This window comes from Capra hircus (assembly GCF_001704415.2).
Source record: "Capra hircus breed San Clemente chromosome X unlocalized genomic scaffold, ASM170441v1, whole genome shotgun sequence".
NCBI classification, from domain to species: domain Eukaryota; kingdom Metazoa; phylum Chordata; class Mammalia; order Artiodactyla; family Bovidae; genus Capra; species Capra hircus.
The window spans coordinates 26,686,866-26,710,826 of record NW_017189517.1 but is presented as its reverse complement, the minus strand read 5'-3'; the positions used below and the strand labels follow the sequence as shown (position 1 = coordinate 26,710,826).

The 23,961-nt window shown below is 40.7% G+C and overlaps 1 protein-coding gene across 5 annotated transcripts in view; it reads right to left on the bottom strand.

Annotated features, from left to right (window-relative positions):
• DOCK11 (dedicator of cytokinesis 11) overlaps positions 1 to 23,961 on the bottom strand; it is a 212,984-nt gene that overhangs the window by 152,033 nt on the left and 36,990 nt on the right. For all 5 annotated transcript variants that reach the window (XR_001917616.1, XM_018044192.1, XM_018044191.1 and 2 more), the window contains exons 2-6: positions 7,284 to 7,400; positions 7,118 to 7,207; positions 6,382 to 6,464; positions 4,993 to 5,062; positions 3,805 to 3,900 (exon numbers count right to left, since the gene is read on the bottom strand). Coding sequence is in view for 4 of the 5 variants with exons in the window: in XM_018044192.1 (XP_017899681.1) it covers positions 3,805 to 3,900; positions 4,993 to 5,062; positions 6,382 to 6,464; positions 7,118 to 7,207; positions 7,284 to 7,400 (456 nt within the window). In the remaining variant the exon portion in view is untranslated. The remainder of the gene's footprint in view (positions 1 to 3,804; positions 3,901 to 4,992; positions 5,063 to 6,381; positions 6,465 to 7,117; positions 7,208 to 7,283; positions 7,401 to 23,961) is intronic.

Here is a 23,961-nt window from a genome sequence, read left to right as displayed (position 1 = left end):
TTTCCCTTTCAGAGTGTCTCATAAACTCTAGCCCTCCACCTCGGTTCTTCTGACCTCTGCCTGAGCCAATCCAGGCCTGATGTGTATGATCCCTTACCCTATACAGGGCACTTAGGGATATGAGCCTGAGGCCTCCAGTGCATCTCAGTTTATTGGCCTGTACTTCTGCTTTGGCCCTTAGTCCAACTTTAGCCTGACGACTATAAAACTGCTACCCACGCCCCATCCTCCCCCTGCCTGTTTCATACACTCACACGCCCTCTGTTTATGTAGGGAGAAAGAGTACAGTAAACACTACGAGTTTCCACTAATTTCATCGATGCTAAACTAAATAAGAGTTAAAGCACAATTTTTATAGGAAAAAAATATCTTGGTGAAATCCTTCAGATACCTTTAACTGAATCTGGCTGGACCTTCCTCTCATGCCCAGTCTAGCCATGAGAAAATCTGTAAACCCACTACTTATTGCTATGGCTTTAGGAGGTAAAAACCAGAAGAACATAGGTTATATATTCAGCTCCCAGAAATCCAAAATGGAGACTCAGAATCCATAATAAAGAAGAACTGGGATAAATGAAATCCATAACCAGAGACAATTCCCAAAGCTCATTATGGCCTTTATATTTCAAATTATTCCCCATTCATTTTTTTAAAAAGAACTGTGTAGCACATATGACCAAATTGATTTACTCTTCTTTTCCTTTCTCTGCTTACTGTTTGGTAAAGGTTTTGAAAAGAATAGGTGTTTTTATGTTATGTGAATTACATCTCACTTTTTCAAAAAGAAGAAGAAAGAAGTGGTGAAAATATGAACAGCTGGGGATAAAAAAAAAAGGGGGGGGAGGGGGAAGCAAAGAGCCTAGCTCAGCAGCAGCATAGAAACGATTAGCCGGAAACAAGCAGCAGCTGTCCCCTTCAGCCAGGCCACGTGGTCACCAGGTCACCTCAGACCCACGACCCACTTCATGAATTTATGGTCCCTGCCTGGCCTTTGTAAGTAGTGGAGTTTCAAACCTCCGGGGGAGATGATACAAAAGCTGAACAATCAATCTTTGACTGAGTGAATTGCTTTTCTATTTCCATCATAACAAGTTACAATAAATTTAGTGGCTAAAAACAACATAAATGTACTATCTCACAATTCTGAAGGTTAGACATCTGACATGGCTCTCACCAGGCTAAAATTAAGGTAAGAGCAGAATTCTGCTCCTGTCTGAAGGCTCTAGGGGACAATCCACTTCCTTGCCTTTCCCAAAGCTTCCTGAATCTTTGCCCGCATTTCTCGGCCCTTCCTCCATTTTCAGAGCCAGCAACATAGCATCTCTCTTTGACTCCGCTTCTACCCTTATATCTCTTTCCCTAACTCTCCTCTTTTGCTTTTGTCTTCCAGTTAAAAGGACCCTTATGATTACATTGGATAATCCAGGCTAATCTCACTACTAGCTGATTAGTGATTTTTTAAACTCCCCTTTGCCATGTAAGGGAATACTTATAGATTCCAGGGATTGGGAATGTAAGTCTTGGCCGGGGGGGGGTGGTGCAGGGGGGTGCGGGGGGGGGGCTTTATTTTGCCTACCACATCAATCAATCTGTAGTTCATGAATTATGATAAAAAATTGAAAGCATACACCTTTTACAGACAACTGCATTTGCATTTATAATATATAAGCTCCTTAAAAAGTAATATTAGGACTTCCCTAGTGGTCCAGTGGCTGAGACTTCACCTTCCAATGCATGGGATGCAAATTCTATCCCTGGTTGGGGAACTAAGATCCCACATGCTGCAGAGCAACTAACTCATGCCACAACGAGAGAGCACACATACCATAACTGAGTCCACACTGTAACTAGAGAATCATGTATGCCACAACGAAGAGCCTGCATACTGCAATGAACTCCCAGCAGAGCCAAAAGAGAAAAAACTAAAGAGGAATTTCTTTTTTAAAAAAGTTATATGTAAAACAAATTATAATTTAAAGTCATTATAGGTGAAAGTGTTAGTCACTCAATCATGTCTGACTCTTTGTGACCCCATGGACTGTATGGACTGCAGCCCACCAGGCTCCTCTTTCCATGGAATTCTCCAGGCAAGAATATTGGAGTGGGTTGCCATTTCCTTCTCCAGGGGATCTTCCCAACCCAGGAACCCGAGTCTCCTGCATTGTAGGCAGATTCTTTACCACCTGAGCCACCAGGGAAGTCCCAAAGTCATTAGACTAACTCACTATTGAAACGAATCCTGTGGTGAATGGTTCTGTAAAGATATTAACTCCCTGATGTCTTCTTTTAGGAATCCAGATTTTCATACATTTACTTAATGTTGGACTAAAGCTTAAGTATGGGTAAAGCATTTTAATATTTTGAGAAGTTAAAGAAAGAGAGTGGAATCAAAAACCACAGAACCATTTTCTAAGAGATTGCCCAGAATTATCACCTTCACATGGACATTTCTGAACCTGATAACTCTGATAGGAAATATAATAAAGACTTGAATCTCACTCACTCAGCTAGGGAGCACCAACAACATGCTGATTAAGATCACAGGCTCAGGCATCTGCCTACCTAGGTTCTGATCCTACCTCTGAAAACCTAAAGCTATATGACTTTGGGTTAATCACTGAATTTCTTTGTGCCTCACTTTCCACATGTATCAACCAAGAATAATAATTCTATCTGTATCTTAGGATTGCCATGAGGATTAAGAGATACAGAATATGAAACATTCAGTATGGTGCGTGGCAGAGATCAATAAATGGATTTTCTTATCCTCACCACGTGCCAATGCACAGGTTTAGGTGCAAGAGACATATAGGAAGTATTCTACAACTTAGATTCATTATTTTTAGCACCTGAAAATGAAAATGAGAATAGGACATAACCACTAAATGGAAAGCAGCAGGCAAAATATTAAATTAAGATAAAACTTGAGTGTTCCCTTGGTAGACACCCATGGTTTCTGCTTGCAGGGTATGTGGAAGATAGAATGACCTTTTTTACTTAATGGAAGTGTGAATCACCCTCGGCAAACCACATGATGTGATATTGAATATCCGAAAGAACAGTTATATTTGGTATCAGAGAATAATTTGGTTTTCTGCTTAGAATCTTCAAGTAGCTTGTTAGTTTTATCTTTGGATTTTAATGGCTCTCCACCACCTCCTGAACAAAAGCCAACTTCATGTCTGAGGCATTCATGGCACAATTTGATCCCTCTCACTGTTTCTAACTTCATCTTGCACAAACCCCATGCATAAAGTTGCTATTCTGGCCAAACTACAAAACTCTAGTTCTGACAGGACTAAGGTAAGCCTTGGTATAGTAGCTAATTTGGTATGTTTTTTAAAATCTAGTTTGGAGGTTTCTGCAGGCCAGGAATACCATCTTAAATATCCATACATTTTCCCTATAGTGATCGGCACATAGAATGAGCAACTAATTAAATTTGTTAAAGAAAGAGAGTACCCTATTATTCTACTCAATTTACATTCATCTCCACACAGGAACCTTTGATGCCTTTTTTTGTTTCAAAGCTATTTTCTTCATTCAACTGACAGCCTCCTTATCAAACACCCTGATTCTGAAGATAATAATTACATTTCTTTAAAAAGGTATGCTTCTAAATTTATCTAAGGTTTCAGAGTTCTTCAATTCCATACTTCTGTGAGAATCCTCTCACTAAAGAATTTTTTTTTTTTTTTGCTGGGGCTCCTTGCTAAAAAACTTTTAAAAAGAAATAGTTTCCAGAGAGGCTAGTCATGGCACTATCCTTAAAATGATGAAATAATAATAATAACTACTTCCTACCTTCATGGTAACTGTGATGGTGCTATTTACATTGGCTTTATGCAACCAGCCTTGTTTGATCACACCACCCTTCTGAGAGCATAAAGATGACGAATCCTGAAACAGAGGGAAAACCATCAGTGAAACAGCAGCTGGCCCATTATCTAATCAAACAATTGGGGAGCACGAACTAGGCCCTGACCCATTTTGCAAAGCATAAAGCTCCCTCTCCCTGTACCCCCCACTCCCCCTTAAAGATGCCTGATTAAACTTGAAATTGTTAATAACAGGATGAAAGGCCCTGTGCTGAGAAACGGAATATTGCCTGCCATATCAGTAGACAAAGGATGTCAAAGTCAACAGCAATTGCAGCCACCAAGGATGGTGAGCTGGTGAGCCCTGAGAGAACCCAGGAAGGAAAGAATACCTGCCATCTAGCAGCCACTCCCTGCATTAAGCCCTAAGGAAACTCAGGATACTGGCTCCAGATATCGGAGGTGCATATCAAAAGAATGTTGTCAGTGAGCCATCTTTCCAGACGTAGAAAAGTGCTAAATTCCTTAACTTGGTTTTCTTTAATTAACAATCATCTTTTGATGTTCAGAATTCCTGCCCTTCATCACAAAATTTCTAAATAACCTGGCTCCTCCTCTTGCCTCCACTGAACAGTTCTTTCAGGGTTACTTGAGATGCTGCCGTCCTAAAAATGTCGACTGAATAAAGACATAACTCTCAACTTTTAGATTGTGGATATTTTTTAAGTCCACAGTGCCATGCACACAATAGACACTCAATATTTACTGAATCATATGGGCTGTCTTATGGGAAAGTCTTCTGCATTATGGAAACGGTCAAACTTCACCCAGATGTCTGGGTCCTCTGTTCCAAGAGGGATCTATCAGGCAGGACAGTCCATATGAATCACCACACCACATGCCCAGTGCAAGAAAAACAACCCCACAAGTGTGTCCCACAGGTGGGAAAATGGCTTTATATACACATCACAGCCCATTTCACTTTATTTTTCCTAAACTCCATTTGGAAATGCAACAGTGTTAATGTAAAAAAAAAAAAAAAAAAAAACACTCATTAGCTTGAAAGTCTGCTCCAGATCATTCATAAACAATTCTTTCCCTCATCTTTTCTCAGAGAAATCTCTCTCAACACAAGGGACCTTGAAGAAGCCAGTGCAATTGCCCCCATCTTTACCTCATCCTTCTCACAGTCCTCATCAATCTCAAACACATGATTGGGAATCTTTTCTGGTCGCAGAGACTTGCTGAAAATACAAAAGAGTTGTCTTAGACACTGAGCAGAATAGAAAAAAAGAAACCAAATCAAGATGAGTAGACTTCTTTCTTTCACAACCAAGAAAATGCCAAGACATAAGACAGAGGAATTCTTTTCTCCTTTCCAAACTCATATTCTCCCCTCTGGCATGACCTTCTGTAAAAGGACTCCCACATGTGCAACCAACAGCAAAGACATTAACTAAGCCCAAATTGCAAGGAATGCACGCCAGAGCTGTCAGTGGTGGTGGGACCTTATCTTTCCCAGGCCAAAAAGCAACCCCATGTCATTCTGGCTCTTCCATCTGTTTGCTATATGATCCTGGACTGACCATCTTAGGACTCAGCTTTAAAGGACATTTTTTTTTCCCCCCCAGCATAAGCTTTTATTTATTTATTTTTGGGGGGTTAAATTTTTTTTTTAATTTTTATTATTATTATTTTTTTTAATTTTAAAATCTTTAATTCTTACATGCATTGAAAGTCTGCTCCAGATCATTCATAAACAATTCTTAAGGACATTTTTAAGACTCAGTTTTCGTCTGTGGGAAAGTGCCTTGAAAGCTACCAACGGCTACACCAAGTCTTATTCTCCAAAACATCTCCCATGTGATATCCTGTGAGGTTAACAATCTTATGGATGAAAAGGGGAGGAAAGTGAGCGTTCAAGTGACTGAGTGACTAGGCCAAGGTCACCCAGCTAGGAAGTGGTGATTTGAACCTTGACAGTCTGGCTGTTGGGCCAGAGTGCTCACAGCAGCCTTTCAACGTAAATGAAAGAGATGCACTTAAAAAAATTATCTGCTTATTTATTGGGCTGCATCAGGTCTTAGTTGTGGCACATGAGCTTAGTTGCCTCACAGCATGTGGGGTCAAAGTTCCCCAACCAGGAATCTAACCCATGTCCCTGGCATTGCAAGGCAGATTCTTAACCACTGGATCACCAGGAAAGTTTCAAGAGATGTACTTTTGTCAAGAGATGTCTGGGGCCATCAAACTGAGTCAAATGTCTTCTAGCTTTTTCACTGACAGCACTAGAAAATGCTCACAACATTATCCAGAATCAAAGAAGGATGATTTTACGGTCAATATACATGCACCAAAGCCAAGAAGTGAACATGTCCATTTCGGAAAAAATTTCAATAAGCAAAAATATCCAATTACCCAAAACACACTTACCAAACATGCTGGTTGTTTGAGGTTTTGCTTTATTATCTGTTATAATTGAGAAGCTTCACAAGTGGTTTGAAAAAATGTAAAACGTTTAATAACTCGCCTCTTGAAAGTTTCTCTTAAATTCTAAACTTACCATGGCAGCATTCGAAAGTCTCCAGAGAAGTCTTCATACTTGTAGTTCACCACATGCCAATCTGTGCTATAGGTTTTAATACACTGAAAGAAAATAGGAATCTTTAATTTGAAATGTAGGAAGGGTACATGCACACTGTTTTTATGTCTGGTAATAAGCTGACGGGGCTTCCCGGGTGGCTCAGGGGTAAAGAATCTGCCTGCAATGCAGAAGACCGGGGTTGGATCCCTGGGTCGGGAAGATCCCCTGGAGGAGGGCATGGCAACCCACTCCAGTATTCTTTCCTGGAGAATCCCATGGACAGAAGAACCTGGTGGGCTACAGTCCATGAGGTAACAAAGAATCGGACATGACTGAAGCGACTAAGCAGCAGCAGCGGCAATAAGCTGACAGACTTCTAAAACTCATCTGGGGAATGCTGGTACTGAGACCTTCCTTTGGGGATTAACTGTGTCTTCCTAAACCAGTTGATGGTAATAAATCCCAATTCACATGTTCTCTTGGACTCTCTGACTTCAAGTCCAAACAGTATTCAAGTTTATAAAAAAAGACTAAGAATACAAGCTACTTGTGAAAGTATTTAAACTGTATCCTCTATGTCACATCAAATAGAGTTGTTATGTAGATCAGTTAAATTCTAGTAATTTTGTTTTCCATTTACACTAAGTATTTTAAATACAGCATTTATTAAATGAATGAATAATGACTTTTCTTCTGTGGCCTCTGAGCCTCTTACCTCCTTGACAAACAAACTCTGGGCCCTCTTCTCACCATCTTCTGGTACAGTGGACTGGACTGTTCGGCGTTGACGACTGATCACGGAGATCTAGAAGACACAGAATATTCTTGCTATACGAACCAGCCTGAAAAATGCAATTTTGAAGAAGTACTAGTGGACTCACAGATATATCTTCCATTGGAAACATAAGCAGGTCTCGGAGCGGGTCGCTGTAAATCTGAGTTTTTCTTTGGGCGATAACATTCTCATAGTCCAAGGGCTCAACAACTTTGGTCTTTTCCTTTATAAGAGACAAAAAGAAAGTAATACTGTCAAACAGACTGAAGTTCCTTGTCATGTGTCCAAGATACATTATTTCACCAAAGGGATTACTGATAATCAGCACTTAAGGGAGACACTTTTATGAGAGAAACCATCTCTATAATTAGACACACACACCACACACACACACACACACACACACACACACGTCTCTGCTAAAGGCAAGAGTTCAGGAGAGACAGCCCTGTACTCTGCTTGTCCATGTACCCCCCAACAATTTATTGAATTTAAGACAAAACAAAAAGTGGCCTGTTTAGAAGCCTGTGAGTTGATAGTGAGTTTGCACTATTCACCAGGCAACTGAAAGGGAGAGAGCACCAACATTCCTGTGTCCGTTCGGTACCAGGCACGTTGTCCAAAGGATGCCGTAAGTTCTGCCAGAGCCGGGGCAGGTAATAGGTCCTGGAGATGCTTGATTCAGTGGACAGGGCATGAAAGGATGAGGTTCCAGGTGGCAAAGTCACCTGTGGGACTTGCAGGTGACACAGCCATTGACAGTAGAGTCCAGCCCGAGACTAAGGTTGCAAGGAGTAGGGTTAGTGACTCTGAGAAATCCAGGATGTGATTCTTTTAATAAGAGTGGTAACAGCATTTACTAAGCCCTTTCTAAATGCCAGGCACCATGCCAAGTGCTTTCTCTACAGTTTTTCATGTAAGACTCATAATAACCCTATGAAACAGGTTGAATCTTTGTCCCCACTTTACAGATGAGGAAATCCTGGACTCAAATCAGGTTAAGTAACTTGCCCACCTTCAGAGCTGGAATTTAAACCTGCATCTGACTCCAAAGCTCTGTTCTTTCTACTTCATGCAGCCTTCCCTTGCCTGAGGAATACAGAAAGATACAAAAGAACAAGGCACTGAACTTGAAATAGGATCCCATCTCCTACCTTCAACAAATCTAAAAGATGGTAACAAAAACAGTATAGAGGTGCCTCAAGAAATTAATAATAGAACTACCATATGAGCCAGCAATCCCAATTCTGGATATAATATTTGAAGGGAAAGAAATCATTATCTCAAATAGATAGCTGCACTCCCAAGTTCACTGCAACATTATTCACAATAACCAAAACACGGAAGCAACCTAGGTTTCCATCAAGAGAGGAATGGAATTTTTAACAACATAAAATAGATAGATAGACAGATAGAAAGGTTGTTCAGTCACAGAAAAGAAGGAATTCCGCTGCTTGAATAAATCTTGAAGGCATTATGCTAAGTGAAATAAGTCAGACAAATATTATACGGTATCACTTATATGGTAGAATCTAAAAAAAAGTAGAATGGTGGTTGCTAAGGGCAGGGGGATGAGGGAAAATGGGGGAGAAGTTAGTCAAAGGGTACAAACTTTCAGTTATAAGTTAAGTTCTGAGGATCTAATGTACAGCATGGTGACTATATTATATTGTATACTTGAAATTTGCTGACAGTAGATCTTAGACATTCTCACACACACAGAAAAGGTAATCATGTGAGGTGATAGATGTATTAATTAACTTGATTGTGGTAATCACTTCCCAATGATACATATATATGAAATCATCACATTGAAGCTTTTAAATATATACTTTGATTTTTCAATTATATCTCAATAAGTCTGCTGGAAAAAAAAGATCTGAACAAAGATATACTTTATTTCAAGTCAAATTTGAATTTATCGACCCATGGGATTAAATCAAGCAGATTATCCCTATCATGATCTATGAGTTGAAACAAAAGAAAAAAAAAAAACTCTTAGTTTGTGAACACAGAGATTTTTCTGATAGGAAAATTTGACCCCCTTGTCCCACATCTGCCATGTTTCATGGACCCAATGAAAGAATACCGTGAATGTAGCTTCCAGCCCTAACAATCAGAGTGTGTGATCCATTTCTCGGAGAAAAATGAGAATAAAGTGAATAAAGTCCCATCGAAGAAGGCAAGACTTCGTGAAAATAATTTCAAAGTCTTGCTTTTGGTGCCAACTATCTTCCCATACAGATTGCAAAAACAGTCCTCAAATTTCAATGTTTAACCTGTTGGATTAGCATCTATTAATCTCTCGGCATAGTAATTTCATAAGTACCTACTCCAAGCAACTTTGAAAAAGAAAAAAATCCTCCTTCAGCTTTCTAACGTAGTTGTCAAATTAATATGCTATAGGATACAGCAAAATGAACCACTTATTTACACGTGCAGTATATGCACTCTAAAAATGAAACTTGCAGTTCTCCGTGTGTTTTAAAGGCCACATATTCGTCTTACAGAAAAAAAGGTTTCACTTTTCATAGAAAACCGATTCAACTAAGCATTCTGGGTCTTTGGTCCTATTTCTTTATCAGTGGTAGCTCAAATGCAGAAAAAGGTAGAGTGGCTATTCTGAGTCCCACAAATCTTCCCCTGAAAGAAGATCTAGGCCTGTGAATCAGGCTTCATCTTTTTAAGAGGAAAAAGAGAAGGACTAAGGGTTCCCAAAAGAGAAGGACTAAGGGCTCCCTCCCATCAGCCAGCTGCCTCTGATCTGAACTTTTATCTCCAGCCCTCTCCCAGGCATTAAAAGCCCAAACTGTCAGTGGAAGAGAAAGGCTAGAGTAGGAGTCAGCCCCAAAGAACCGCACCCTACATTTCCTTTCCTGTAGGACTCAGTGTAACTCTGTTGGCATCAGAGACAATGAAAACCTTTGACTTTTAGAATTATCATGATTTAATAGCAGCTCTGCCTGGCAGTCTATGTATAATTTTTAAAAATTAATTTGCATTGGAGTATAGTTGCTTTACAATGCTGTGTTTATTTCTACTGTACAGCAAAGTGAATCAGCCATTGTGTATACAATATATCCCCTTGCCTGGCAGTCTAGAACATAAAATGCTTATCTAACTTTCCTATTTGGCTTTATCATTTGATGATCAGACTTACAGGGTTACTCTAAATAAAGCTTCTATCATACACAAAAAGGGTCTTCCTCTCAGATTTGGGAACTGCCTTCCTGCCAGTTGGTGCACTGATTGGCCTGAAAAGGTGCTTTCTCATAACGCAAGAACACTGTGTTATAATAAACGGTACTTTATAAGCATCCAAATCATAGCAAGCTCCCACTGCGTACTTCTCTAAATTCTGTAGCAGCATTAAGTAAAAGGCAAAAGCATTCATATAATCTGGAGAGAAGCAAGCATATGTTTCATTCAGTCTTCTCTTCCTAAGTAGTGACAGGAAAACCGTCAGCCTAAATTTGGAACCTACTCAGTTTTCACCATGTAGGAGAAAAAAAAAAGGTTAGCCTTTCAAAGTTCATATTCACTGATTCCTGAGGGCTCTTGAAATAACTTGCTGGTTATATTATTAGAGGTTTGGGTGTTGTTTCACTCCAAAATGACTTTAAAGTTTTAAGAAAACAATTTCAATATATATTCTACCTGTTTCTTAACCCAAACCTGTGAAATAGACAAGGAAAATACTATTGTTTCAAAGTTACACATGAAGAAACTGGCTCAGAGGCTTAAGATCAGCTGTCTATATCCAATGGTAGAATCTAGATTCAAAACCAGGTCTTCCAACTACTGATTCTTTTTCTGTTCTTAGTGTGCGTCCATGCTCAGTCGCTCCAGCTGTGTCTGACTCTTTGCAACCCCATGGACTGTAGCCAGCCAGGCTCCTCTATCCATGGGATTCTCCAGGTAAGAAAACTGGAATGGGTTGCCATGTGCTTCGCAAGGAGATCTTCCCGACCCAGGGATCAAACCCAGATCTCCTGCATTGAAGGCGGATTCTTTACCCACTGAGCCACCTAGTAAGCCCCTCTGTTCTTAGCAGTGTCTCCCAACTCAACTTACTCATGTAAAAAGTCTTCAAAGATTTTTGCCACAACTTCTGCGCTATTATATACTTCATATTTTTCTTCAAATCTCTTTTCCATTGAAATGGATTTATTGAAACAGTAAACTTCGTATCAGTCCCCCAGAGGAAACTAAGTCAATATTTTCCTAATCCCTAGTAAAAAAATGTCAATCTCTGTACTGTGGTTTGGGACACAGTACACTCTTCCAGACTTAGGACACTAGGACCAAATCTAAATAGACTTCCATGTATAAACTCTCAAACTGTGAAGAAATGCACAATTCCACAAATAAAGATAACTTTATGATTTCTAACATAGATTGAAATAACAGAGATTGAAAAAGGGAACTTATCAGTACAGATTCAGATACAATCTGCTTCTTGGTACAAAGAGAGGAAGGTACAAAGACGTATCTTCATTGGGAATCACCAAGAGCATCAAACACTGAAAACTTTATGCTTTAGTGGTAGTCCCTCTATATCTACTGTACAGTGTGACTGATCATTCATCATCTTAACTTATGTATGTGTCAATGTAAAACCAAGTTTGCAATCCTAAAATAATATGTAAATATGTATATGCAAGTATATTATATATTCAACCCTCCAACTACTCATGTATTTAATAGGGCACAAAGACTTCCCTAGTGGTCCAGTGGCTAAGATACCACACTCTCAATGCAGGGAGCCCGGGTTCCATCCTTGGTCAGAGAACTAGATCCCACATGCCACAACCAAGACCTGGAGTAGCCAAATATATAATAAATAAGAATAAAAGTGCACATTACTAGCAAGCTGGTTTAATACTGGAGTGGGTTGCCACTTCCTTCTCCAGGGGATCTTCCCAAACCAGGGATCGAACCCAGGTCTCCCACATTGGAGGCAGACACTTTAACCTCTGAGCCATCAGGGAAGCCATATCATTGGAAACCGTATCATTTCAGTTTCCTTTTTAAAAAGTAATCATAATCATGTAATATTTCTCTGTCAACAGTGCAAAATCAGCCTGCTGATTTAAATCATTACTTCTGTTTAGATATTACACCAAAGGTCATTCGTTCACTGGTAAATTTTTGACTTTAGAAACTAGTTCTGCTTAAGAATGCTAAGAATGTCTCTTCTACAAGTCTGCAGTGAACACTGCTTGACAGAATCCCTTCTGTATCACACTGGGAGAGAGAGCAGAGCAGGCAGAAGGCTTAGCAGTGGGGCATGGAGCCAATTCAAAATCTCCTCCTGCCACCTCCTTCTCCACATTAAGTTTTGGTGCCAGAAGGAGAGCGGCAACAACTGGTTTAAGAAGGAGAATGATGGTGACCAAAAGTTAGAAGCTGATTTTCACAGTATTGTGATCAGACTACAGTTTCAACAGCATCTGAACAGAATCATATTGAAAATAACAACCATCTTAGAAAAGAAGGAAGACTCAAACAGAGGGGATTACTCCATGCATCTCTCCTTCCCACCCGTTGCCCACTTCCCTCCCTTGGGAATGACTCCAGACACCCTCTAAGGGATTTAGCTCCCCTTTTGTTTCAGACATCTGGAGCCCAGTTTGGAAGGCTTTCTCCACAGAGATCTCAAAATAACACTTTACACTCAAAATGGCCCACTGGGGACATGCTGCTTCCAGCAATGCAGAAAAGAAAGTGGGTTGAGGGGCAGAGCACTCTTATCAAGTCCCTGCTTAGCTCCAGGCTTTGTGCTAGCCCTGGGTGGCTCAACTGGTAAAGAATCTGACTGCAATGCAGGAGGATCTGGGTTCGATCGCTGGGTTGGGAAGATACTATTCTGGCCTGGAGAATTCCATGGGCTATATAGTCTGTGGGGTCACAAAGAGTCAGACATGACTGAGCAACTTTCACTTTCACTTCAATTTGAGGAGCTCATGATCTAGAGGGGGAGGTTGATAAAGCCAGGACGGCTTTGATCACAGAAACTGTTATACTTGATCACAAGTATAACACTTGATCTGTTTAACTTGATCACAAGTATAACACTTGATCTGTTTAACTTGATCACAGAAACTGTTACAACTTGAAGCCCCATTTGGCTTCCACACATGTGTCAGACCCTTTGATTATCACATTTTCTTCCAACAAAATGACTGCACAAGTGTTCTTGCACATTAAAGTGTGTGAGCCCATCTATTCACATGTATAGCAATCAGAAGAATTCCCCTATATGGCTACACATGGTCTCGGATCATTTCATCTTCTACTTTTGTTGATAAATTCCGTAAGGTTGGAGACTAAGTATCTGTCAAGAGTGGTGGGACGGTAAGGAGCAGCAAAATTTGAGCTGCAGCTAACAGAAATGGGAAACGTCACCACCGTAGACTAGAGATTTCTAGAGGGGGACTCGACACAGCATGGCAACAAAGGAACCATGACTGTAAGGAGTTTTTCATAAGGTTCATGTCAAGAGCATCTGGCTTTATTATGCCCTTGTCTTTTGTCAGTCATATGATTACCTTTCACCAGGTCATTTCTTTCCCTCTTTCTAAATAAGAACTCAAGTACCAAAGGAGCTTTGAATTAATATAAACTGGTTGATGATGCTAGTGGAGGGAAGGCCATCTTTTCAGTTAGTACAACCGACTTGGCAAAATAGACATGAACATATTTTAATAAAGATTATTTTTCAGAACAGATCTTGGCACAAATACCCACTTACAAATCTCATTCAAGACACTGACCTTTCTTACAGCTAACAGATAAAGGGAAAATCATACTTTTCATGAGATCATGGGTAATGCTCCTTCCTAATTTCCACCTTGGCTCTCACATTCTTCCTGTGAGAGTCCAACCTCCAACCTCTCTCATCCACAGCCCTTAATGTTTTTCCCAACTATTGTGGCATTTACTCACAGAGAGCTGTAATTGCATTGTGGGTACTCTGCATATTAATCTCCTTAGCAAGATCGTAAACACCTGGAGGAGAAAACAATGTCTGTACATTAGTTATCCCTTACCCTGAGCATAATATACGCTAAGTATTTTATATCTATTATCTCACTTAATTCCTGCAAAACCTCTGCACAGGAGGTTCTTTTATTATGCCCATTTTACAGATCAGGAAACTGAGGCTCAGGCAGGTCCAATGCCACATATTAGCAGAGCTGGGATTCAAATCTATATCTATCTGATGGACTCCAGAACCAGTACTGCTAACCATAATACACACAAACAAATATAAAACATTTCCCCATCCTCAATCCTACCATGTTTAATTCCCTTGGACAGACTTAGCAATTTAAGATTTGCTGGCGCTGACTCAAACTACACTTTCTTTTTTTTTTTTTTTAACCAAAGTGAGATCTTGCCTTCTCATCGCCCTGATGATGCTGAGCATGACTGGCTTATGGAACTTGTAATTGGATAAGAAGTTTTACATTTCTTAATTGTTGCTTCCAATTTAGCATTTGCCATCAATGAGTAGGGATTAGCACCTTAGATCTTTTACTTTCAGGCAGGAGTTGGCAGATTCAACTTTAAATGGGTAAGAATCAGATTACAAAAAAACAACAGTAAGATGTTGTCAAGGGACCGTGTCTAATTCACCTCAGTGTCCTCCACAGAACCTAGAAGAGAGTCGTGAGAACCACAAAGCCAGACAATAAAACAAAGAGACTGACCTTACACGTATGCTTTCCCAGCCCAAATGGCAGCACACAAGAAGAGAGGGACAGCTCATTGATCGCTAAGGCTTTCAGAATTCATTTTCAGATCTCAGTTTTAATTTGATTTTTGATTCTGAGAAATCAGCAAAGTGAGATTCTAAAGGCATTTAAATCTGATGAAAAGGAAAACTCATTTTTTTTCCTCTTTAGAGTTTTCCCCTAGGGAGGAATTCTTTTTAGATGCCAAATTAGTTTTCTAAGTCTATTTGGCATATTTATACAAACTCAAGAACTATTTTTTAAAACCTACAAAGAATTTATATATTTTTTTAAATCACAAAATAGATAAGTCTTGATATATCCTCTATGATTAATTCAAACTTGGTTAACAAGTGTTTTCATTACAGCCAACTCAAATATGCAAGTAATATAGATTATCTACAGATAAAAAAATAAAATTTTGATGAACTCTATACCCCAAAACTTGATTTAAACCGATAATTTTAAGTTTACTCAACATGCTGCCTGACAGGTAGGAAAACTGATTTGAATCCAGTCACTCCCTTACTTTTTGTGTTTACTTTGTGCTAATTAGTATTTAAATGACTCAAAGACAGGACAAAAAGAGGTAAAAATAAAAAGAAAGGCTTGAATAAATTGAGAGAATAGCGAAGTAGCTTTTTAAAAACTAGAACACTTCGTATTCTGTAGCAAACCATTATCGACAGAAAGAAAAATGCAACCTGGTTACACGTAATGGCTTTCTTTCGGCTTTCTTTCTAGCCAACCAAAGAATTTAACAAGTTCACATAGACATATAAAATTATTGCAGATAATTCATTCATGCAAGAAGAAATTAGACTATGTGCCCATCAAATAATTTAAAACCCACCTCAGATCTTGGTTCCCACTCCAGTAATGACATAAAAGAAATCTTGTTGACTTTTTTCTGAATTTGACAAACAGAACTATAACATACCTTGCATTCTTAAGCGGAACAAAATGTAAAATGCACTGATGTTCAATAGGTATACAGATTGAGCCAGCTAGATTACTTACATTCCATGAAAACAGAAAAACCCAAAGGTCCTATTTGTGTCATTTGAACACAACAGGACAAGTCTATTTCATTTAAAAAGCTCTGTAACCTATAAATCAGACACTCACCATTTTCCACACTGGATCCAACCACTGGTCTACCCATTCCATTAATTTGCTTCTGACAATGGAGTAAAGAAAACTGATGGGCCCCATTTTGAAAACCAACCTTTAAAGGAGCAAAGACACACCTTTCTACAAATACTTTCATTTTCCATAATCAGTCATATTGGATCTATCCATTAATTGAAATTCTGCCTTTTTTTCTCTTTTTTTGGGGAGGGGAAATTGGGGGGTGGACTTCGTTGGTGGCTCAGATGGTAAAGAATCTACCTGCAATGCAAGAGACTTAGATTCAGTCCCTGGGTTGGAAAGATCTTCTGGAGAAGGAAATGGCAACCCACTCCAACATTCTTGCCTGGAGAATCCCTAGGAGAGAGGAACCTGGGAGGCTACAGTCCATGGGGTCGCAAAGAGTCAGCATGATTGAGCGACTAACACTTTCACACTTTTATTCTCACACTTTCTGCCTTTTTTGAATATCCTCAGTTTATACCACTTCATAATACATTCTAAAGCTATGTGAAATAAAGTAAGAGCTCCTTTGATTTTGCTTAAGTTTATCTCTTTAAAAAATCAGGAGATGCCCTACTTCTTGGCATACATAATTATTTCGGTGTACAGTGATCTGAGCCATGTCTATCCTATCTACCCACTTGTGATTAAAGAGAGAGACCTTCTTCCGGTAGGTTCTGCCTTTTGGTGATGTGAGGCAGGAGTCTATACATCATGCTGCTTATCATGCCCCGTATCTTACTGTCCTTCCTACGTCCTGGGCAGACTGTTTGCAGTGTTTAGTCTACAGTCACTCCCACGCTGCTTTAGCAGAGCGTAATCAAGCTCAGAGTCTACTCTCAGGTTAGTAAGTTTCAATGACCTCTCCAGCTCCTATCCATTCAGAAATTCATCTCTCACTTTCCTGTCCGCATTTTCCAGCTTCATGGGGTCTCACTGGGGCACAGCTCCCGGGAATATGGCGACTGTCAACCCTTAGGAAAGGCTGTTAAATCTGACCAGCATCCTTCGGGTAACCACCCCTTGGCTACTCAGCATGTTTATACATCTTTCTCTAAACAAACAAACAAAAAAATGCCTATCTGTAATCTTCTTTAAGCCAATTCCCTCCTAACCAGTTTCACTTCCTTATACCTAAAAAACCCCTCCACTATTTAGGAAGAGGCGTTCCCAGTACAGCAACCATGGGACCCCTTACTAGAATGGTTAGGTGTCAGTGTGTGAGGAGCCCACGCTTCAGCTCGAGTCCACTGATAGGCCTGGTACAAAAGTGAGGCTTGCTGCCCTGTCACTCCCTGAGGGCTCTTCTGGAGCTCTTACAGAAACACAAAACACACAGCTTAGTTCTGACGGTCACTGAGCATCCACTCTGTGCCAGGCAGTGGGCCACAGAGCTGAGAAAACAAAGATGGGCAAGATGTGGGTGCTGCCCTTTAGGAATTCATGAGCTTCAGAGGGAAGACAGGCCTCCCCAATAGAGTTAAAATACGACGGGATAAGGGGATACAGAGAATGCTGTGGGAATGCAGATTAATTCCACAGGTGAAGGAGGCTCAGAGAGGAGGTCACATGTCTGCTGAGCCTTGAAGGACTGAATAAAACTGCCCGTGGCAGGCAAGGTGGAGAAAGGTATGGCAGGCAAACACGAGAGCAGAAGTAATAGAAGTGGGTGAGAATTCATGTGTTCAAGGGCCTGGGGACACACAGAATAAGGAGAAATGGTCGAGGTGAGCTGGAAAGGCATGATTACGGAGGACTACAGATGCCAAGGCCACGAGATTGGACTGCTTCCTAGTATAGGCGATGGGGAGCCAGCAGAGGTTTCTAAGCAGGGGAATGACATGAACAGATGTTTTACTCATATTTATGCACGGAAAGCCAGGAGGTCAGCGCTAATGGAAATTAATCCATAAAATGACAGCATAGGCTGAAAATTTGCCCCATTGTCTACTTTTTCCAGGAGCAATACACGGAATTATGGAAAACTACTCATTAGAGTTGCATACAAAACTACTGAGGAAAATAAAGTGAGGGTTCTGTTTCTGTGAGGAGCTTTTCTTTCACAGAGAAAGAAATGCTTGCTTACATCTTCCTTGTGTGACAGAGATTAATTTGCCTGAACATTTTATTTTGAAAATATCAACTGCCAATTTGCACTTCATGTGTTTCCCACACCTTTTCAATGGCTAATTTGATTCAAAAAGGTTAAATTTTCAGCAAAACGTAAGGTGGATCACAATATTTCTTTGTTTAAACCCCTTTAAGGGGTCAACACAGCCTGCAGAGTTGGTGATTTGCAAAGCAGAGAAAAATGCTGGGGTAAACAATGGGAAGGACTGAATAAAAATGTCCTACGTTTTCCTTGAGAAATACAGAATATATTAATATAATTAGCAATAAGTTTTCTTAATTAAAAAACAAAACCATAGCCTACAGAAAAAGGCTTGCTCTGGTTAGTAAGGCTTGTAAGATCTGGCCTCCACTCCCAGCCTCTGACCCCACCCTCTAATCCACAGCCCCCCTTCCCTGTGGGCAGAGCTCCTAAGAGCCCTGTTAGCCACCAGTTCTGCTCCTCTGCCAGTTCTCCCCACAGCCCCACTGCAAGACTTCATGAAGCTGCCCATCTTTCTAGGTACAAATGGCCACTCCCTCCTACCCAGTGCTACCCACCTCCTCAAACCCAGAGGTAGTACCTGCACCTCCTTCCCCATCTTAGTCCCATGATGAAGTGCTATGGTGCCCATTTCCTTTTCCACCTCTCTCCTCACTAGAATGAAAGCTCTGTGATTCGAGGGTCTTTGTCTTATTCTTGGCTCTATCCTCATCACCCTCAAATTATTATCTTAAATAACTGAACGAACAAAGTATGAAACCACTGTGATTATCTTTCTAATCTCAACATTAAGATTTTCTGGACTTCCCTGGTGGTTCATAAGATAAGAGTCCACCTGCTAATGCAGGGAACATGGGTTTGATCCCTGGCCCAGGTAGATTCCACATGTGGGGCAACTAAGCCCGTGCGTGCCACCACAACTAAGCCCAGGTGCCCTACAGACTGTGCTCCACCACAAGAGAAGCCAGCACAATGAGGAGCCTGAGCGCCACAACTAGAGAAAGCCCACACGCAGCAACAAAGATTCAGTGCAACCAAAAAGAAAACAAAACGATTTTCTGCCTCTTCCAATCTTTCAAGAGGATCACAATCTACAAAATGCTCACTGAAATACACACATTTGAGTAGTTGTCCAAAGCAGCCAGACTACTGAACACTTTAATAACACGAATCATCACTCATTCTTTTTTGACAAAGTCACAACATCATATATGAAGTTTTCATAGAATCAGACACACCTGCATGAAGAAATATAAAGTGTCAGGGGGTAGAAAATCGTGTTGGTTGGGCATGTGAATTAGACTTGAGAGCAAGTTGATGACTCCAGCAAAACTCTTTTTGTGATGGTAACAGTTTCATTGCCAAACTTCCTCCTGAGCAACCTCTCTCTCCCCAACCCTCCCCTCCCTTCAGCTCACATTTTCTCAGTGTGCTGAAGGTGCCTACAGGTACATTTTCTGGCTTCCTTCCCTAAAAGTAACTCAAAGTGCAATTCATCACACATGCGAAGAAGCACCAGCAAGAAGCACTCCCAAAGCCCTTATCCAAGTACCCTCATTTTGCAGTGCTCATCTGATGCAATGACACTGTGAGACTCCAGACTCAGCACAACCCTCCCTCTACAAGCCTCTACCTATAACATGTGGCTGGACCACTGTCATAATGATCGAACTCCCTTTCCTCGAAAAGAATCTCCTCATGTTGTCCCCAGGACCATTTCCAACTAGGCTAACATCCCCCTTGCCCAGTCTCTCCATATGCCAGCGCATTCCTGTCCTGTGTTCATTTTCATTTCAATCTGGACCCCCTGGTCGATAGCCCTCTCACGAGTCCCTTGTCATTCGGAACCACATTCATGGCCACTCCCCAACATCAAACCCCTCCTTGCTTGTCTTTGATGCCACAGGAGAAAATCCTAACTGGGTGCTCAGGGCCTTCATTTACGGGGCTAACAAATCCTTGGTTCAGCTGGGCTCTCAGTCTCCTCAAGGATTTTACTTACTCCTTGTCAGCACCCCGTGACCTAAAGAACAGGACACTTGAGGTTCCAGGAATGGAAAATCCCCTCTCTCTTACAATAGCATCCTGCTTGATTTGCATAGCTTGACAGAAGGGCTGGTCTACTGAATCTGTGGACACTGGCACTGACAAAATTCATATAACCCTGCATCTTTCCTTATTGATTTAGCAGTCAACTCCTTTCTTGGTGCCACTTTCTCCACTCCTAATTTGGTTCCTAATCTGGAGTCTCTAAATGGTCTTTGGATGGGCTACGTGGGATCTGTGAAAGTCTGAAATTATATGAAAAATGTATGAACATCTTTATAGGAAAAGGACCCAGAGCTTTCCGTACCTCAAAGGAGTGTATGATCTAAGAAAGGCTAAGATCTACTGCCTTACTAACTGCATATAAACAGGTCACATTTTTTTACATAAGATTAATTGATTTCGTGTAATTATAAAGCAATACATGGGACTTTCCTGGCGGTCAGTGGTGAAAAACCCACCTGCCGATGCAGGGAACACAGGTTTAATCCCTGGTGGGGGAAGATTCCACATACCACAGGGCAACTAAGCCCATGCACCACAACTACTGAGCCTGAGCTCTAGAGCCCACGAGCTATACAACTACTGAAGCCCACACATCCTGGAGCCCATGTTCCGCAATGAGAAGCCATCACAATGAGAAGCCCACACACTGCAACTAGAGAGTAGCCCCTACTCTTCTATGACTAGAGGAAAGGGCATGCAGCAATGAAGAACCAGCACAGCCAAAAATAAATACTAATTTAAAATTTTTTAAATTAAAGCAATATATATTGATTGAAGGATCTTTAATCTAAAAATGTCAAGAAGAAAATAAAAGTTACTTAGAATTCCATCATTCAAAGAGGACCGCTATGAGTGACCGTTTTGATGTTCCTCCATCTCTTTTCTATTTTCTCTCCTTTTAAACTGGATTCACACTATTGATTTCTGATAGTTACAGTGTTCCAAATAACATGAAAAACTTCAGAGTACAAGGAATTTGGGACTAGTGTTCAAAAATTCCTTTGATTTTCAAGTGCACCCACCAACAAAATTTCTTGAGCACTGCTATGTGTATGACATACCACTGCAAAAGTCAAGAGGTAAATAAAGCCTTATCCAAGTTTTCACACAAAGTGTTTAAAAATTCTAGGGATTTCAACAATCTGTGTAAAGCTCCAGCCTAAGAAAAAGAACATTTTAGTTTAAAATGACTGGACCTATATCAACTAGAAAAAAAGGAGAGACAGGTGGCAACAATGACTTAATTATAGACTTGGAAGAATGCAATTAAAACCACTAAAAGTCGGGTTTAAAAAAAATGGTTTTCCTTTACTACCAAAACATTTTTCTTTTATCACCTAATGATAAAAAAAACAGGTGATTAAAAAAACACATGAGATGGGACTATAGAATAAAGGCCCAGGTCATCTCACACGACTCATAAACTCATTCTGAGGAAAATTCCCTGTGTTTTGAGCAATGACATTAGGAAATAATTGTGTGGCTTCCTATGGTGACTGTTCAAAGAACAGAACTTGTGTGCTTATGGAATTCCGCTGTGTTGAAAGAGGATGATCAGTGTAATTACTTCACTGCCACTGCTTACATATTTCACAATCAAGATAATTCTGGAAAAACAGGATTATTACTTCTTTGCTTTAAGTACATATAGGCAGAGGACAAGCCAACTGAAAGATTTCTTATCTCAAGTCCACTCCCTCCAATACAATTTTCAACTCACATTTAAGTATTACTCCATTTTCGAGCAAGAAAGCAAGTAAGTCTCTTTGTACAATTCAAGGCTGAACCCAGTGAAATGCTCTAGAGCTTTCTCTCTGTCACCCCATCCCATGCTAAACCATTGAGCCTTTTCCTCATTCCTCTGACCATTGGAAGTCTCTCTGAGGGAGTGATCCAGGCCTGACCCCGTCAGAGTTTACCAGAATATACTGGAACTGACTGGAGAAGGCAGAGGCTCTGGTCAGGTCAAAGGCTCAGCCTTGCTTTCTTGTCAACACCACAATACGACTGCAGCTTCTTGCAGGCTCTAAGTGAGGTAGTCACGTGGCAAGCAAACAGAGGCAGCCCCACTGCAATGCCTCAGCATCTTTTCTTCTTTAGGGCCAGAGCCCCTTTCAGAAGACCCTGGGGCAGCCAGTGGACAGGATGGTTGAGAGTGGATGTGAGAGTTAAGAGCCCTTTTTAGGTCACCACAGATCACTGAGCAGTGATAAACAACCCAACTGCCAATGCAAGAGACATAAGAGATGCAGGTTTGATCCCAGGGTCAGGAAGACCCCCCTGGATGAGGGCACAGCAACCCACTCCAGTATTCTTGCCTGGAGAATCCCATGGACAGAGGAGCCTGGTGGGCTACAGTCCACAGGGTCATAAAGAGTCGGACACGACTGAAGCAACTTAGCTAGCTAGCTAGTAAAAGTCGCTAGGTCGTGTCTGACTCTTTGCAACCCCATGGACTGTATCAGTTCAGTTCAACTAGCTAGCTAGAGCACTGAGCAAAGTGAAGTCGCTCAGTCGTGTCCGACTCTTGTGACCCCATGGACTGTAGCCTACCAGGCTTCTCCATCCATGAGATTTTCCAGGCAAGAGTAGTGGAGTGGGTTGCCATTTCCTTCTCCAGGAGATCTTCCGAACCCAGGGATTGAACCTGGGTCTCCTGCATTGCAGGCAGACGCTTTACCGTCTGAGCCACCAGGGAAGTCCTACTGAGCAAAAGGAAATCCAAAAAAAGAGGCAATATATGTATACATACAGCTGATTCACTCTGCCAAACAATAAAAACTAACGCAACCTTGTAAAGCAACTATACTCGAATACAAATCAATAATTTACAAACTCTTGGACTTTCCTGGTGGACCAGTGGTTAAGGATCCGCCTGCCAATGCAGGGGGCACGGGTCCGATCCCTGGTCCAGGAAGAGCCCACATGCTTGGAGCAATGAAGCCCATGCACCACAACTACTGAAGCCTGTGTGCCCTAGAGCTTGTGCTCCAACAATAAGAGAAGCCACGGCAATGAGAAGTCCTCGCACTGCAACTAGAGAGCAGACCAAACTCACGGCAACTAGAGAAAAGTCTGCACGCAGTAACGAAGACTCAGCACAACCAAAAACTAAAGAAAAGAAAGAAAGAAAATTGCTAAAAAAATCTCCTCTACATGTACAAGACATAAACCTTATCTACTCAGGCTTGCAGCACTGGGAGCTCACTGTAGACAGATTCTCATTCTTCTTCACCTTCATGTTCCTAGTGCCTCACACAGTACAGGAGGCACTCAATAAGTATCTGTTATCAGCTGATTGAGTCAAGTATATGAAACCAGAAATGATCTGAAGACTTTTCCTGTTGTAATATTCTATAAACTGTAAGCAGGCATCCCTCTTTAGACAAGAAAAACTTTTCAGAAGGTTTTTTCAATAAAAACTTTGCAAAAAATTTATTCTATCTATATTTCAAATTGCTATAATATTTCCTATAAATAAAATCTCACCTTAAATTGATAAAAATTTTCAATAAAAACTTTACAAAGAATTTATTCTGTCTATATTTCAAATTGCTGTAATTAATATTTCCTATTAATAAAATCTCACCTTAAAACGATAAAAAAAAAAATAAAACAGAGCCCTCAGATTCTCTTAGAATGCCACAAGCAACATATGGGGGACTTGAGTCCATTCTCCAGGGCTCAATGTATCGCACAGAAAGACCAAAGACTTTAAAGCCCTTTTACAGACTTTTCATAGAACT